The sequence below is a fragment of the Leptinotarsa decemlineata genome, unplaced genomic scaffold (assembly GCF_025532065.1).
Source record: "Leptinotarsa decemlineata unplaced genomic scaffold, Ldec_3_MD MMD2_tig00078422_RagTag_RagTag, whole genome shotgun sequence".
NCBI lineage: Eukaryota > Metazoa > Arthropoda > Insecta > Coleoptera > Chrysomelidae > Leptinotarsa > Leptinotarsa decemlineata.
Genome location: NW_027412747.1, coordinates 5,675,227 through 5,694,427, shown reverse-complemented (window position 1 = coordinate 5,694,427; position 19,201 = coordinate 5,675,227). Strand labels below are relative to the sequence as shown.

The 19,201-nt window shown below is 35.4% G+C and overlaps 1 protein-coding gene and 1 long non-coding RNA gene across 3 annotated transcripts in view; one reads left to right on the top strand and one right to left on the bottom strand.

Annotated features, from left to right (window-relative positions):
- LOC111505417 (cytochrome P450 4c3-like) overlaps window positions 1-19,201 on the top strand; it is a 160,663-nt gene that overhangs the window by 55,826 nt on the left and 85,636 nt on the right. For both annotated transcript variants that reach the window (XM_074186473.1, XM_074186474.1), the window contains 2 exons: window positions 4,450-4,660; window positions 5,058-5,258. In XM_074186473.1, coding sequence (XP_074042574.1) covers window positions 4,462-4,660; window positions 5,058-5,258 — 400 coding nt within the window. In that variant the 5' untranslated portion in view covers window positions 4,450-4,461. The remainder of the gene's footprint in view (window positions 1-4,449; window positions 4,661-5,057; window positions 5,259-19,201) is intronic.
- LOC141487412 (uncharacterized) lies at window positions 9,312-14,184 on the bottom strand. The gene is made up of 3 exons (XR_012468369.1): window positions 13,953-14,184; window positions 10,292-13,895; window positions 9,312-10,235 (listed from the first exon to the last, which is right to left on the bottom strand). It is a non-coding gene; the product is annotated as an uncharacterized lncRNA (long non-coding RNA).

Below are 19,201 nucleotides of genomic sequence, written 5' to 3'. Positions count from 1 at the left end.
AGGAAGTTCTTATGAAATTATTTATTATACACATGAACAAAGTAATCAAATCATTGTTAGAACGTGTAAAAAATTCAACCAAATGTATCCTGAATTAACACCAATGAACGAGAGGAAGTTTGTAAGGTTACAAAATAATTTCCTTAACTATGGCTCAAAGTTTCCAGGGAACAACTGTACCAAAAATCAGTCACTTCTAGGTAAAAATTAAGATTTTGTGGGCTAAAACATGTGAAAGTACAGACAATAACAGAATAGGATGATTCAAAATAACAAAATTGTAAAGAAAATATCACATTTTCACAATAAATGCTGAAAATGTTGTCCATTACATTCTAAACACTTCAAAATATTTTTTTGTACGCGACTTGTGGTTGCTTTTTCAATTTCCTGGGATCTAGATCTTCAATACTCCGCACTATTCGCCGTCGCAATTTCTCTTTGGTAGACACTGGAGTACTGCATATCCTTTCTTTCAAAACACCCCATAAAAAAGTCAAGTGGCGTGAGATCGGGTGATCTCGGTGGCCAATCCCATGGCCCTAAACGCCTAAACCAACGATGGTCGAAGACTTCGTCAAGTTTCCTGGAAACTTCCTGAGTGGAATGAGCTGGCGCTCCGTCCAGTTGAAACCACGAATTCCTATATTCCTCTAAAGGCAAATTTTCAAGAAAATCGGTTACAGTCATCCTTAATATTTGGAGATATCTCTCTGCATTCAGTGTGTCTTCATAAATGAAAAAGCTAATTTTATTGTTCTTCAGAATACAGAAAACATTCAGGTAAAATTTTTCTTGAAAACCCATTTCTTTTGTAACATGAGGATTATGGTCAGCCCAAAAATGTTTATTCCTTCTATTGAAAATACTATCCCACGTAAATTTTGATTCGTCGCTCCAAATTATTTTTGACAAAAATTCCCGATCTTCCTGTGTATGAATCAAAAGGGATTCACGAAAATGCATTCTACGTTCGAAGTCTTCTGCTTTTAGAGCTTGAATTTTGGTAAATTTATACGGATCCATTCCGTGATTTTTCAAAATTCGTTGTACTGAAGCATGTGATACACCTAAATCTTTTTCTTCACTGCGGATGGAAGCTTCTGGATATGCATAAAAATATGCCAAAACGTTAACAGTATTGTCCTCATTTGAAGTAACAGGTTTTGGTAATGTTGAAGGCGCTTTTAACATGGATCCATAGTTAAGGAAATTATTTTGTAATCTTACAAACTTCCTCTCGTTCATTGGTGTTAATTCAGGATACATTTGGTTGAATTTTCTACAAGTTCTGGCAATGTCCGTGTATAATAAATGATTTCATAAGAACTTCGTTTGAATAATCAATATTTGCATTTATTTTTGGCGATTTTTTGAAACACCGTCAGTAACCATTTATCAATTACTTATAAAAGTCACCAAACTGTCATACGCTTGATATTTCCACGGCTACCTAGAAATCAAATTCTTCAAAAATTTTTTTTGCACAACTGTTATTGAAAATCTCTTTGATAGAAACACTTCAATCAGAACACCTACCAAAAAATCATTTAGAAAAGTTCACACATGCAGTTCATGCTATTGGTAATATTAAATCCCTGTGAAGTTACTGACGATGACGAAGTAGTATTCAGTCCAACTGTAGAAAGTCCTTCATGACTAACCAATAATCCTCCTTAAAATAACGTGAGTTGGCGTATGTAGTTGTAACATATACCTTGTAATCCAAAGATCGTGTGTTCAAATCCCATGGACCCTATAATTTTTTTTATCATCAGCAGTAACATTATACAAAAAAATTTGTATGATACATTTGTTAAAAGTGATTTTATTTTGCTCGTGAGTTTGCTCCACTTGCTGACGCTCGTTTTGCAATAATCCCCACTCACAAAATAAAATGCCACTTTCAACACTTGTAGGTAAAACGTGAATAACTATTTTTCCACAAAAACGGCTTTATTAAGAAAACTTGACGATTTAGGTTTAGGGACATGTATATCATCTTGAAGCATTTTTCACCATCTTTCAATTTATCGAGTAATATACAGAAAAAATGAACTTTCGACTACTTTTATGCACAATGGAAATAATAGTAATTTTAGCATGCCCTGTATGATATGGAGTCGATTCCTTGGTGTTATTTGAATATTTCGAGTTTGTCCTAACTATCATCAAAATATAAACTTTTCATGAATTAAGAGTACTGATGTACTTAATTTCAATTAAGGCTATGTTTTGGACCATATTTAGCACAATTTATTTTTTATCTCGAAAACAGATAGAGATAGGTATAGGACATTATCAACAGAAAAATATTAAAATACTAGAGCGATTCCAAAAATGTATTAATATACGGAGTGTTCAATTTAAAAAAATATAATTGCTAGGACTTTTTGATAGAAGTGGCAACGCCGTAAAGCTAAAAATATTTTAGATCGATAGAACAGGTAAGGAAATGTGAGAGGTGAAATTTTCAGAAAAATCATGCTTTGCATTTTCCACCATCGACCGTGAGTCACGCTGTATATGTTGGCTATAACTGGTGGAAGTGGCGATGCCATTGGCAGTCTCTCATCTTGCGTTAAAATCGTCCTCTAGTTGGAAATTACAGTGCCGTACATATCATCCAAATAATTCTATGATTAGTTCTATGGGTGAGTTCAATTCAGCTTCCAGGTCCTTGTTTTTGAATAGCTTCTCGTGTATGATTTGAAGTGCTTCTTTGACAGGTACGTTGTATGTTGGTGTGAAGGCTTTTCTTTACTTTCCGTTAAAATAGGTTCCCAGTCGCGAATTGGTACGGGTTTTATCCTAGTAATGATATCTTCCTCCTCACTTGAATTCCCATCCAGATCTATAGTAAAGCTCTGAGCTTCAAGATCATCAACAATACTTCGTATGAGCGATAAGTCAAACACCGTTAACTCCCTACCTTCCCGGAATTTTTTGTTCTCTTACAATTCTTTGAAAGCCCAATGTTTGAAACGAGAGTCTTTTCAACTTCACTTTCTGTATTTGCACGTTTCACTCGGTCTGGAGAGTGCGCTATTTATATTTTCCATCGTGCTCAGTATCTTCGAAATCATTGATAACCAATTCTATAGTATCCAAATTACTCTTCAGTGACTGCGGCTGCGTTGAACTATCATCTCATACAAAAAGTTTTTTTTTTTTGTGAGACGGTTTGGATCAACTTCAATCTTTGTAGTTGACATAGTAGGATTATATATAAAAATCCCTATGCGTAGTACGTTCGATCACAACAAAAAAAACATCGCTCAACACCGATAGGTGTCGTGAGGCTGAAATGCCTACAGATGAATTACGGAATCTGAATAACCAACTCCAAAATCAACAAAAATTAAACAAACAGTTGCTATGCGTCGGTAGGTGTCATGACGCGTTCAGATTCATGCACACAAAATATTGAGGCGCCAAATCCACATTTATAGAATTGGATTTTGGTATGAATATTTCTTTCTTTCTATGTTTTTTACCACTGCAGTAACTGCAGTAACTAACGTTACTGCAGTTACTGCAGTGGTAAAAATGCAGTGGTTACAAAATGAGTTCATTGTATAAGTTTGAAAATGTCCGTATAGGACGAAACTGTGGCAACGTTAGTTACAAATAAAAGCGGTAAAAAACATAGAAAGTTTCATTTCTCTTTCTAATATGATTTCCTACCACGTAGGAAAATGTTGATAAGGAATATAAATGTATTGGAATATCAATTTTTTTTCATCCCCATATTGGCAGCCTAAAATGTATATTTTAATTGGTAATTGACTGCCTCTAAATTTGTACTCAATGATACCTTTTCATATCAACATATCAATTCATGTTTACAGAAATCTCCAAACAGAAATTTTGAAAATTGAATTAGTAGTGGAGTTTCATTACTTCCGAAACGTGCTTCAATGCCTTGCGGAATCTTTTATTTTACTGGTAACTTTGCTGCCCTCATGATTATATTCTAGAAATATCTTCTTATTTCAATATAGCACATCTTCTCGATCATATGAGCTTTTGGCAATGTTTCAAGTGCGAGTTTTGAAAATTAAATCTGCTCGGGTGTAATAAAGGACAGACTGTGACGTTCACCCAAAAAAAACAGTGCGTGATATGAACCACTAAAGAGTTCAATCAGTCAAAAATTTGTATCACAAATGCTGACTGAGAATCGAATAATCTATGGAAAAAATGGAATTCGAATGCTTGGCTTTCTTCAAATGGTTAACGTTTCGGAAAATGATCCTTTTCTTTCTCGAAATCCTAAAAATTCACATGTGAAAATACCTTAGACGAAAACAAATCATTTCCGTCGGAAGAATTGAATGTCATGATGTTAAATTCGATAATCCACATGAATATACACACACACATACTTTCTCCATGAATAATGTTAGTACAACAAATCTACCACACCTGTAACTATCTCTTTTTCAGAATAACATAGTGATGGATATTTCCACCGGAAAAATTTCGAGCACTGATGTGCGAATATACCTGGTAATGAGCCTCATCACTGTTTTTGGAGTATGGTATATCAGGTTTTTGTGGAATAGAAGATTCTTGTACATCTACTCCTGGAACATGGAAGGTCCGTTGTCCTTTCCTTTCTTGGGTTGTGGGTATTTGTTTCTGGGAAGTACACATGGTGAGTTCATCACAATATAGTAAATTCCAATATTTTATCTGTTTTCCTAGAAGTAATTTTGTATTGTACCTATCATTAATTGTTCTTCTTGAAATCAACCTGTTATACCAGATTTAATTATTTATCCAATATGTTTTGTCAATTCCTACTGTAATTGAAACATATTGTAGAGTAGTTCGACGTACCAGGGTTTGAATTGGATTTATTTGAAAATTCAATCATTATTACCATGTACTCCAAAGTGGTCTATGAATAATTATGATTATTGCCATATCTAACTCTTTTATTTGAATTGCAATGAATTTTCAATACGAATTCTGATACTTCCGTAACTTGATATTAGAACTCATTATTTATGCATGGAATAGAGTCTGGCAAACTTTCATTTCATTTACAGAATTATTGAAGACCTTAATCAAGACACAAGAGAACAGCAAAACTGGAATAGTTAGGTTGTGGCTTGGAACAAAACTGGCGTATTTAATTTCTGAACCGACACATATAGAGAAGATCTTGAATCATCCAAAAGCTTTGAACAAAGATGATATATACAAAATAATTACCAGTATCCTCGGTGAAGGCTTATTGACTGCCCCAGGTATGTAATCTTTCAAGTAAATCATAGTCAAAAACAAAGCTTCTCCGAAAATTCTGTTTATACCCACCATCGGTCTGGTACTACATCGGGATTGAGAATACATTGCTGTACTATTTGAAGGTGGAACCTGAGTAGAAAAAAGCGAGGTCATCTTCCCTCAAGAAAGAGGTATCTGCGGGATTGGCGGAAGACTCAATACACGAATATTGATGATAAACGAGGCCTCTAAAGGTGATCCGTTGCAAAGCCAAAAGAAATCTATTTTTCAGTTATAAAGCAGACGAAACAACCCTCAGAAGTCGGAACTTGGGCAAACTAAGGATTGACAAAGTCTTGCCTTCTGATGTAATATATGTAGCTTGGGTGGACGATACGCAGTGAAAATCGATGGTAAAGTTGAGGTTTGTACCACGAAGCGGTTGATAGAATGAATATTACGCTTACCTAATCGGCTACCAACATATCCATACCAAGCTTTGACACAGACCGCCAATCAAAATTCGTTCCTTGTCTTCCACAGCAAAGCAACTTGTTATCAGAGCTCAAAACAGATCATTTGTGATCCAATCCCAAACAGCGATGTTTCAACTCTCATATACCATTGCTTCCGCTTCACTCCCATTGAATGAATCTAATGTAATTCTCAAGTACTTTGCAAATACATTCCAAGAAATGATGTTCAATCTATTCTTATGAATGTATGTCTCAAAGGCATTTTCTTCTGAACTACATGATACCGGAATTTCAATAAAATATAAATTTTGTATAACTTTTGTTTAACTCTAGATTTCGTCTACTACTCCGGTAGACAGTATACGTCCTGACTAGATGGAGCGAGGTAGTATCTCAAAGTCTTACGAACTATTGTGTGATGAGCTCAGTGTTCACTCGTTTTCATCTAGAAGGAGTTAGTGTGGTAGGGTGTCCATAAAAATGTTTGATCAAATTGATCAGCATTTGTGTCAGGTTGTTCTGATTGGACCACGTTGTTAATATGTGTGTGATGAGATGCCATCCATTTCAGGTCTTCTTGAGTTTAAATATGCATCACGTTCTGATACTTGTATACCTTCTTTTTGTTCCGTTGAAATTGTTGGGATGCATGAAGATCTCAGTAACTGTCTCATGAATTTTTTCCATAGATTTCAACTGATTACATTTAAATCTGAGTAATTTATACCTAAGTTGCCTATCCTATCATAAATAATTTGGTACCAATATTTTGTATACCTGTAATATCCATGAACATAACAAAACAAAGCTTTTGATATAATGTAGGTTTTGGGAACTGGATTATAGGTTCAGAAGAGGACTATTATTTAGATCAAGTTGTTCGTTGAGGACAATAGAATTGGAATTTTTCTTTGACCTGTTTATTTCCATAGAATCCAACAGATTTATCATTTTCCCTTTTTCGCATGTGAGAAGGATCTTTAAATTATCTTTATCTATTTTATGTTTCGAATTTTGAAGATGTTCGTACATCAATGATTTTTTTATCCGAAATGACATGTTCATGATACTTTGTATCAAAATTTCTACCAGTTTGGCCTGTATATATGACGGGGCATTCACCACATTCTAGTCGATATATACCAGATCTCTTCCCTTTGTCTAATTTAGGTTTGGCATTAAATAATCTGTTCCCTAAATTTCCGTTGGATGTGCAGGATGTTTGTGGATTGAATTCTGAGAGATAATTTTTAATATTCTGGGAGATTCTACCTGCATAATTGATACTAACATATTTGTGTTCTGGTCTATTGAGGAATTTCAAGTAACGAGATATTTGTCTAGTTGAACCATGGAAGCCTACTAATATGTCATCTACATATCTGAACCAGAACACAATATGTTCAAAGGAATATTACTCTATTTTATGTCTGATTTGCATGTGAAGAAAGGTTTCACTTGTGATATACTGTTTGGAACCTTTGGTGTAGTAATTAATATTACAGGAGACTATTCTGGGAGATTCTACCTGCATAATTGATACTAACATATTTGTGTTTTGGTCTATTGAGGAATTTCAAGTAACGAGATATTTGTCTAGTTGAACCATGGAAGCCTACTAATATGTCATCTACATATCTGACCCAGAACACAATATGTTCAAAGGAATATTACTCTATTTTATGTCCTGATTTGCATGTGAAGAAAGGTTTCACTTGTGATATACTGTTTGGAACCTTTGGTGTAGTAATTAATATTACAGGAGACTATTCTGGGAGATTCTACCTGCATAATTGATACTAACATATTTGTGTTCTGGTCTATTGAGGAATTTCAAGTAACGAGATATTTGTCTAGTTGAACCATGGAAGCCTACTAATATGTCATCTACATATCTGACCCAGAACACAATATGTTCAAAGGAATATTACTCTATTTTATGTCCTGATTTGCATGTGAAGAAAGGTTTCACTTGTGATATACTGTTTGGAACCTTTGGTGTAGTAATTAATATTACAGGAGTTTTTTTTTCTTTTTTTTTCCCAACACCAAATCGTTATTTTTACACCTCGACACGTGTTTCGATCTCCAAGTAATCATCTTCAAGAGGAAGATGAAACTGTTATCTTCCTCTTGAAGATGATCACTTGGTGAACGAAACACATGTCGAGGTGTAAAAATAACGATTTGGTGTTGGGAAAAAACTCCAGTAATATTCAAAGGTATCACTGATCAAGATGATAAAAATCCAAACAATAAGGTTGAAAATATTTCAACAAACAATTTTTCGAACGAAACTTTATTGCAAACGGTTGTTGTTAGAATTGTCAATAATGACAAACAAAAATTGATCAGAACGTTACTTGATTCAGGATCGTAAAGATCATATATTTCACGTCAATATGCAGCTGAATTACGATTGGATAGTGTTCGTCGGAAAAATATTGTACAAGGTGTTTTTGGTGGGTTTCATTTAGAACCAAAAACACATGATGTATATAGAATTTTTATTCAAAATCCAAATAATACGTGAGGTGAATGTGGTGAAACAAGTGGAAATATGTAATAACCTACCTCGTTTGACTGATTTATCCGTTATAGACTATGTGAAACATAAAAATATAATTTTGAGTGATACTAGAAACTTTGATGTGCCAAATGAAATACAATTATTATTAGGAACCGATATTTTTAGTCAGCTCTTGACAGGGGAAATCGAAAATTTGATGAATTTGGTCTCGAAACTTATTCAGGTTGGACAATCATGGGTCAGAGAGTAAGTGAATGTTCGACATATTCTACTATATTTGCCGGTTTTACTGAGTTTTCCATTGCAGATCTATGTAATTTGGATGTGAGCAGAGAGCTTCGCTTGGGCCGTTTTCTGTAAAGCCTTCGGCCACCAAGCAACTGCACCTTAAGTGATCATTGGTCTGAAAATCATCACCTAAGCCCCAAGTTTTACCACACATCCTTCGACATGTCCATAGAGACAATCTGGCTTTGTGTAAAACTTTTTCCAAGTGAGCGTTCCAGGAGAGTCTTTTATCAAGGATAATGCCAAGATATTTCACCTCCGTTCCAAATGGAATGACCTCACCATTGAGTGAAAGTGGCGTTGCATCGTCCAATTTCCTTCTCTTGGTGAAGGGGATTAACACAATTCGGCTGGGGTTGACAGACATCTGCTTCCTCTGGTACCATCTATGAACAAAGTCCAATGCGCTTTGGAGGATATTACAAATACCCTTCCCGATAGCAGACTATCCATCAGGAGCTTTTACAGAAGGGAAGATAGTACCCCACCTTGAGGGCAGCCCCTGGTGACCGTGAATCTGATGGCCTCGCTTTGAATAGTCGTAGTTGCAGTTTGGTTCACTAGCATGGCATAGATCCAGCCAGTTATGGTCGATTCTATACCCTTCCTAGCCAGAGACAATCCTATAGATTCAGGTAGTGCATTGTCAAATGCTCCTTCAATATCGAGAAATACAGCGACTGCAATCTCCTTGTTGTCGACAGATTGGGAGATTTTCTCAATGAGGTTGTTTAATGCTCAATCTGTCAGTTTTCCGGTTTGATAAGCATACTGGGACAAATTTAAGTTTTCCTAAATTTACGACTGCCTGGAGCTCACCTAGAATGGGGCGAGTCGTGGGTTCGAGTCGGGATATCTGAGTATCCCAAAAATTCTTTATTGGTATTATTCTTATAGTTTTTTTCTTTTTAGCAAGCTATGGGCGCCAGTTGATATTTCTTCAACAGGAGGGGGGTAATAGGGCAAATAGACAAAGCCTTCTAACACTTCTTTCAAGCAGTTAATTTTAATATTGAAATTAATAAGGTTGATGAAAAGTTAAGAAAATTACATTTGATTGAAATATACACTATAACAAGTTCAATTAATAAGCAACCAAGGCCATTGGTTAACTTGAATTTCAAGGCTTGTTGAATGTAATTGCAAAATTCACAAACAGAAAAAGGTATAAATTCGAATAACGAACAGGCCTGTTTCGTTAACAACATTTAACACTTTAATAACTAAATGGGAAAACAAAACTTGAGGGTTCCTGGATCTGGGGACAATTTTATCAAAAAATTATATCTTTGTGGGTTTCTCACCCTAAAGAAAAGAAAATATTACAATTGGACTTCCTGAACAGCTGTTTAAGTTACAGAAAATCAAAACAACAAACAAAAACTTTTGTACAATGTAGCGACCTTGAAAATCGTCGAATTCGTAGGCCTGGGGAATCTCGTCTTTGTAAAATAACCAAAAAAACTCACAGTTCTTTACGGAGAATGTCGTATCAAACTTTTCTGGAAGGTTCCGTCTTGAAAGGTCGGAATCCTCCTTGACGAAGGACTTCTGTTTGACTCAACTTAATGGAGCCTTGAGAAATAATCGGCGGCACCCCGTGTATCCGATGAGGGAAATATTTATTGCAACGGCTACCTCTTTCCACAATTCATTTATAAGAAACGCCTCATATTACACGTATAAATTTATCTCCATTAAGAAACCTAAAAGTTACATATTTTCGGAAAATGAATTGACTTTATCAAAAAAAAACACTAACCTTAGATTTAATTAGGTTTATTTCTTTTTATAAAACGCAAGATGGAATCAACACCACGAATTCCTTTGGACGAGTTCTTTCTTCTCTGTTCTTTCTCTTTTTGTTTTTTTTAAACCCTCCGTTATCAGTTTCGATTCGAAAACTTTCGGGATATTATCTTGAATCCCGCGCCAATGAAATAGTAATTTGAATCGTGGCTTCATAAAATTGGCGTTTATAATTCAATATATTATCGACAAATACAATCTTTTTTTTTATTGAATATTAAGTTTCATTTTCACGGTGCTGTCGTGCAATTATCTTTCCAAATGTATATCACGGAAATATAAAATATTCAACAGAAGTATTGAGCCCTATGCAACCCATTGATCAAACTGGCCTTGTTGTTTGCCTACGTTCCAGGTAAAATATATCAATAGAATCATAAACGCTCAAGGGTACTTACACTGAACAAGAAACGGGTTGATTTGGAAACTCGTGAGAGTTCTTAACAATAAACAAGAAATTGACCGTTACACACCCCTTCTTCCCAATGAAAAATTTTGTTTGCAAACATTTTTTTTTAAACGAGACATTGAAGATCAAGGAAATTTACCATAATAGAACTTCTCGAAATTAAGACAACTTGCTACACTTCGCGTTATGAAAACAAGTTGTATCACAAGAATCCCACATTCATTCCTTCTTTCGTATCCCATTCATACTCGCACTACGCATCAGGATTCTTCTTCTTCATCTAAGTCATTCGTATATGGCTTCAGGTCTTTCACATGCCATCTTCCAAGTTTTTTATTGGTCATTTCCTCCACTAACTCACATACCAGTGGTGAAATCACCTTAATCACCCGACATAAAATATTTTTTGGTGTTAACTTTGCAGAAAAACGTTGGGCCGCATCAGAGAGCACATAATTTTTCTTCCACACTTTGTCCCCTATGCTGAATTTATAAGTTTCTCGCTTTCTCAAGTGCATTCTTTTCGTAAGCTCTTTTCAAATGTTTTTGGACTTCTTGAAAAATTAAAGGTAATTTTGCCAATTCGTTTGCATATCCTTCTCTGTCAAAAGGGTTCAGATTATATTCCGTGGTCGAATTAACATTTCCATAAAATTTCTCATCAATTGGGACATATCTCCCAAAGTTTAGGTAAACGGGACTGAAACCCGTAGCCTCGTGTATTGCCGTGCGTAGGGCATATCCAATTTTTGGGATTTCTAAATCCCAATCAGTATGATTCCCATCGGTATAAGATCGGATAGCTGTTCCAACCACTCGATTGACTCGTTCCACCGGATTCACTTGTGCGTGATAAAGGGCATTATACCAAATCTTGACTCCATACTCTTCGCAAAGAGCTTTAAACTCTTTACTCGAAAATTGTGCACCATTGTCGCACAATAAAACCTGCGGACTTCCGTACATCAAAAAACTTCGTTTTCCAAGAACTTGGTGATTTGACTAGCAGTCGCTTTCTTGAGAGGATGAAGAAGCACGAATTTCGTGAAGCAGTCCGACACAACTAATAGATAAGCATATCCGCGCTTGGATCTAGGAACTGGTCCCCAAATATCGACGGAAATACTCTGCCAGGGAAATGAAACTTGTTTCTGTTTGCCCATAAACCCGGGTCGTGCAGTTTTATTCACTTTTTGTGCATTACACGTCTGACATCTCTTGATATAATTCTTCACAAATGTTCCGCATCCGCCGTCCACTGCAATTTTTGTGACAACAGCTATCAAATTATCTCCTTTGAATAAGCCTGCTACATCGTTGGTCTCACTAGGAATCCTTTTGAGTCTACCAGTAACATGTATACTATGATTTTTTATTCTCTTATAAACTTCCTGATTATTGCCATCGAAATCGTTGACTAACTCTGTGAGAGACTTTAAGCTATCTTCTATTTCTTTTCTTTCCGTGTCGAGATCGAAGTCCGGTGTCTCATAACTGAAGACTCTCGATCTCGCTGCGCCCTTCAGTAGTTCTCTTCTTGAATATTTCCTCTTCTGATGCAGATCTGTACTAGAGCAGGAAACCCCTCGTATCTTCAATTCATAATTTACTTCATGCGTATGCATGAAGGATCCATGACATAATTCCACTTCATTTTAAACCCGAAGCGGTGAACTAGTTCATGAAACTTGACCCGGTATAAACAAAAAAATTTACGCTTCTGGATTTACCCTGTATTACACCTATAACTTCCGTAAGGTATCACTTCAATCTTATGAACACCTTCTCTCCCCGTATTCTACACAAACAAATATAACAGTCAATTACAGATTCACCCTGTATTTGATACTCATAAAACTTTTTTTTATATATACCGTTTTCTTCGCTCCCCCTATGAAACAAAAATGGACCCTTTGATATGCCTTACGATTAATTAATAATGATTCCTACACAACCCGTTACCAATCAGTTGTACCATATAATAAATTAATTTCTTTTTCAAAACCTGTTATTTTCAGTTTCCGCCAATTTCTAATCAATAGTCTACACCCTGCTCAATAATTCATCAGAGGCCCTGTCTATTTCTCCTAAGGAAAAATGGAAGGTGAAAAAGGAAAAGCTTGCTGCACCGGCTATCAAATAATAACACCAAAAAATTAAACGAGATTGCAAAAAAATCATGCCCCGCGTTGAGGCGCCATTTCGTATGACGTAAAACAGGACAAATTTAAGTTTTCCTAAATTTACGACTGCCTGGAGCTCACCTAGAATGGGGCGAGTCGTGGGTTCGAGTCGGGATATCTGAGTATCCCAAAAATTCTTTATTGGTATTATTCTTATAGTTTTTTTCTTTTTAGCAAGCTGTGGGCGCCAGTTGATATTTCAACAGGAGGGGGGTAATAGGGCAAATAGACAAAGCCTTCTAACACTTCTTTCAAGCAGTTAATTTTAATATTGAATTTAGTAAGGTTAATGAAAAGTTGAGAAAATTACATTTGATTGAAATATACACTATAACAAGTTCAATTAATAAGCAACCAAGGCCATTGGTTACCTTGAATTTTAAGGCTTGTTGAATGTAATTGCAAAATTCACAAACAGAAAAAGGTATAAATTCGAATAACGAACAGGCCTGTTTCGTTAACAACATTTAACACTTTAATAACTAAATGGGAAAACAAAACTTGAGGGTTCCTGGATCTGGGGACAATTTCATCAAAAAATTATATCTTTGTGGGTTTCTCACCCTAAAGAAAAGAAAATATTACAATTGGACTTCCTGAACAGCTGTTTAAGTTACAGAAAATCAAAACAACAAACAAAAACTTTTGTACAATGTAGCGACCTTGAAAATCGTCGAATTCGTAGGCCTGGGGAATCTCGTCTTTGTAAAATAACCAAAAAAACTCACAGTTCTTTACGGAGAATGTCGTATCAAACTTTTCTGGAAGGTTCCGTCTTGAAAGGTCGGAATCCTCCTTGACGAAGGACTTCTGTTTGACTCAACTTAATGGAGCCTTGAGAAATAATCGGCGGCACCCCGTGTATCCGTTGAGGGAAATATTTATTGCAACGGCTACCTCTTTCCACAATTCATTTATAAGAAACGCCTCATATTACACGTATAAATTTATCTCCATTAAGAAACCTAAAAGTTACATATTTTCGGAAAATGAATTGACTTTAGTCAAAAAAAAACACTAACCTTAGATTTAATTAGGTTTATTTCTTTTTATAAAACGCAAGATGGAATCAACACCACGAATTCCTTTGGACGAGTTCTTTCTTCTCTGTTCTTTCTCTTTTTGTTTTTTTTAAACCCTTCGTTATCAGTTTCGATTCGGAAACTTTCGGGATATTATCTTGAAACCCGCGCCAATGACACAGTAATTTGAATCGTGGCTTCATAAAATTGGCGTTTATAATTCTATATATTATCGACAAATACAATTTTTTTTTAATTCAATATTAAGTTTCATTTTCACGGTGCTGTCGTGCAATTATCTTTCCAAATGTATATCACGGGAATATAAAATATTTAACAGAAGTATTGAGCCCTATGCAATCCATTGATCAAACTGGCCTTGTTGTTTGCCTACGTTCCAGGTAAAATATATCAATAGAATCATAAACGCTTAAGGGTACTTACACTGAACAAGAAACGGGTTGATTTGGAAACGGGTGAGAGTTCTTAACAATAAACAAGAAATTGACCGTTACAGGTTAACCAGGGGAGATGCATATAATGCCTTCTTCCTGATGTGTTCGTCCAGGATCCTCTCAAGTCCATCCAACAGGAAGGATGTAAGGCTGATTGGTCGTACCGATTTAGGGTGTGGGTCTCTACGACCCACTTTGGGTATATATACCACTGTTGCTGCCAAGCAACTGGTTGGTATATAGTTCCACGCCAGACTAGCTCTATACCATTTTGTGAGAATAGGTAAAATTATTTCCAGTCCGTTTTGAAGAAGAGCTGGAACTATACCATCCTTTCCGGGAGATTTGAAGGGCTGAAGAGACTTGATAGCACATTCAACTGCTGGTGCTGTGAAAACCTTCTTTGCGACGTCCCAATCGTTCTTTTTTTGGGCGTTTAGCGTCCTCGAAGATGGAGAGTCTGTTGTTATCAAGAGTCAAATTTGCAGGAAAGTGGTTTTATATCAAAACACCTATTTACTACAGGTATATATGTGAAATATCTCTACCATCACGATTTCCTCTGTTGAATTTCCCAGCAGCTTCTTGATAACTTCGTATATTATTATATAATAATCATATTACTTGATACACTTTTGAACATTCCAATGATGTATCCGAAGCAACTAGCATCCGAAGGAACCAGCTCTCTAATGACAATTTTAATTTCTGAAGCTTCAGCATATAAATCTTGTACCAATCACTAAAAAATCATATCTTCCAGAAGGAAACTTTTTATCGCAATTTCAGTTGAACAAAAGGTTTCATAGGAAATACATTTCATAATAGCAATACGATTGTACTTCGATACAAATATCTGTGATTGCTGAAAACTGTGATTGGTTTTGATAAGATAACTGTTTAGACTGAACGTATTAGTCGTACGCAAATTGAAAAAACCGAACCAATATAAGTATAACATTTGGTAGAGGATCACGTGTTTCGTGGGTGAAATGGAGAATATTTGAAACATCATTCAATTTCATCCTATTAGCATTTTCCATTATGTATCAAATAAGTTTTACAAAATTAAAAAACTAGCTATTGCTTGCGTGTTTGTTCGCGTGGAATTCAGTTTTTGGGTTTTCCCAGATCTGCTACAGCAAAATGTTATAATTCATTCGACTCGAAGGAATATCCATTTACCATAACCAGGAATATAGTCAATCAAAGTTTGAGTCAAATCACTCGAAAATCATTTTTATAGAATTGAGTGTCGACAAATGTTTTTCTCGATTATTTAAACTGACATGAATTTTTCATTTATGAACCTCTCGATATAAATCAGTCATCAGCCGAAAATGATTGTGGATCCTAACAATCGAAACGTCGTGAAATAACTTGGCTTGGAATCTCCTAATTATTTTTTCAATTGTTCTATTTTTACTTGTATTTTAGTTCACTGTTATTTCATTTCACTCTTTTTTTGCTTGATATGATTGTTATTTTCAGCTATTCTTTTTCAATCCTCCTTTTATTAGTTCTTTCAACGATTTCAAATCATTTTATATAATATCAGATAATGGAAGTTCGAACTAATGAAATCCATGCTCAAGACTGTTAAATGATATAGATATAGAAATAAAATACTTTGTCTGATTTCCACTTACTTAATGTATTGATATCAATATGACCAAGGTTTCGGTTTTTATACCATTCTCAAGTATTCTGACACTATTCACCTAAGAGAAATATCGAAGTATATATATCCGAGAGTAGGTAATAAGATATATACCTACATTCATTAATACCAACTACATAAACTTCAAACTGTGATTAATTGCGTTGTCATCTTTATAAATTCAAAAGTGGAGGCCTACACAAATCTGTTTGTTCATTAAGGGTTCTATATTTTGAGTTTTTATTTGATTTATTGATTTCCATGGCTTCCAACAAATTCATTTTTTCCCTTACTAAATGTATGTAAGATTTTGAGGATTTCCTTACTTATTTCGTGGTTTGTTTCTTGTAGATGTTCGTACATAGAAGATTTTTTGTCTACACCGACGTGATCACGGAGTCTTATTTCGGAATTTCTACCGGTCTGGCCTGTATATACTGCAGATCATTCACTATATTCTATTCTATATATGCCAGATTTCTTCATTTTGTCACGTCTAGGTTTTGCATTGTATATGATTTTGCCTAAATTACTATTACTTATGAAAGATGTTATTATATTGAATTTGGAAAAGTCAGTAGTGTTAGAATACTTGAGGATGGTGTGAAAACCGAAACCTTGGTCGTATTAATATCAATACATCAAGTAAGTGGAAATTAGACAAAGTATTCCATTTCTATATCTATATCATTTTATTGAAGATGAATTTCGACAAAATAAATGAGTCATCAATATCACGAATTTGAAACTGTTATTATTTCAAATATGGTTGAAAGCTTCAAACTCCATTCCTTTCCATGGTATCATCAATAAACTATACAAATTGAACAATTAAAATTTTTTTAATACTAACGTCTAATAATAAAAAAAATACCTTATTGCTGAAAAGAGAATTGAAAACCCTTTCAAACGAACTACCATACGCTACCCCTTTCCATTTGAAATTCTCATAAGGGTACCTAGGATTCCTAGGGGACTGATGGGGCAGTTGGATGATTTTATGAAAGAAGTGTTTTTTCAAATATAGAAATCAACCTGTTCAAATATTTTTCATTCTCATTCATAATCACATAGAAAATGAATTAATCCGTTACTCAAGGACCGCACTGCACATAGACAACATTACGTGAACTGTCAGTTGCGTTTTATTATAATAAATGAACAATGAACGTGAGCTGTCAGAATGAATGTGAGCTATCAGTTGCGTTTGATTATAACAAGTCACTATTATCACTGATATTTTGCCTCATTTGATATTATTTCCATTGATGAAATACCATATTTCACCATATTTGAATACTATTGCTGATGCAGACGAATCTAAAATCATGAAATTCATAAAAATTGGATCAGCTGATCTCAAGTTATTTTATTATTATTTTCATTGATGAAATAACATATTTCAGTACTCATCATTTCATTTTCAACGAATACAAATCCAAAACACAAAAACTATGAAAATTGCTCTAGCCGTTCTTGAGTTTTTTATTATTATCATTATTTCTATCAATGAACTATTATTTTTCAATACTATTTATTCTATTTCCGATGAAGAAAAATCTAGGAACACAAAAATCACAAATTTTGATACAGTCGTTCTTGAGTTATGAATGGTGTAACTAACGCGACTTTGTTTTATATACATTACAGATAATATCAATTTCGAGAATTCTATGATAAAACAAATAAAATAAAGTCATACATCAAAATAGTCATTACTCAAATCGAAGAGAAACAGAGTGAGCAGTTACAAGCTGTAACCTCCACATAAATTTCCAACAGTCCCACTGTCGCCAGGACGGTACCTGGGGATGTCTGGACACCCGGCTGGGCGTAGAGTCCTACGACATCATCAAACCCCAGGCCTCCTGCCGCACCGAGACCAGAACTGGTGGGTGCTAGTCCGACAGATGATCTATCCGTCGAGCCTCCTTCAATAAGGAAACCGGCTCCAGCATTTCGGTTTCGCGTAGCTCCTTTTCCATCACCACACGAATAAAACCAATAGTTCGGCTAGATTATTAGATTCCCTGCTTTTAACTAAGCTACTTGCGCCGCGGGGGTACAACTGGCCACCACGATGGCACAAGGCCGGGCCAGAGGGTTCCCTACAATCCCTATTCCTAACCTCCAGATGTATCCGGGCCTGGGTAGGTCGAATACGTCGAAGGAGGCCGGCTAGTTGGTCCCTCGATGACGAAGCGTTGGGATCGAATTCGTTTGTTGTAAAAGTCCTGAAAACGACAGGTTTGAACTGAAAAGTTCAGTTGTAATTATTATTTGCAGCTCCTGGTATACGTTGTACTCCTTAGTATTAGTATAATCCTAAAAAGGATGACTCTCAGAACTACGTCGTTCTATTATAGTAACACAGCAGCGTCCTCGTAGAGAATGTATACACACATCCAATATCTCGGAAATGACCTCCTTTGAAATTTTATTTATCGCCTTTGCCTTGAACAAGGCAATTTTTAGCGTTTGTAGATAAACGAATCCACTTAGGGAAGTATCTTGGGGGATTTGTTTGTACTTCCCTAATCTCTGAAAAAGAAACTTGCAGCCGTAGACTTTCTTTTACAATGTTTCTAACTTTTAAACCAACTTCCAATATAATAGTCATATGCTAGTTATCGATAATACTCTCTCACGAAGTGTACTCTAATAAGCCAGAGCCCGAGTCTCAGACTGAGATGATGTTTACATATGCAATGTATGGACGCAGAAGCAATAGGGAGCCATAGGGCGCCAGTCTTGTGAATTTTGAGTGACACAAGGCAACACTATACCAGGCAGCTACAGTGGAAAAACTGTAATCCAGGGATCTGTTTATACTAGATGCAATCGGTAGAGCCAGAAAGTCAGATGAGCCAGATGAGAAATGAACTTTCTATGTTTTTTACCACTTGTATTCGTAAGCTACGTTACTGCAGTTTTATCCTATGAGGACATTTAATCAAACGATTACAATAAAGTAACGATAGAGTAAACGTTAGTTACAACATAGAAAGTTTCATTTCTCAGTTTTCATGATAATCTCCTTCCACGTAGTGATGGTTACATTGATAAATTTATTGAAAGAAGTCAGATTCTGCTTGAATTTGCAGAGAATTTGACCCGTTCACCAGCTGCAAAGA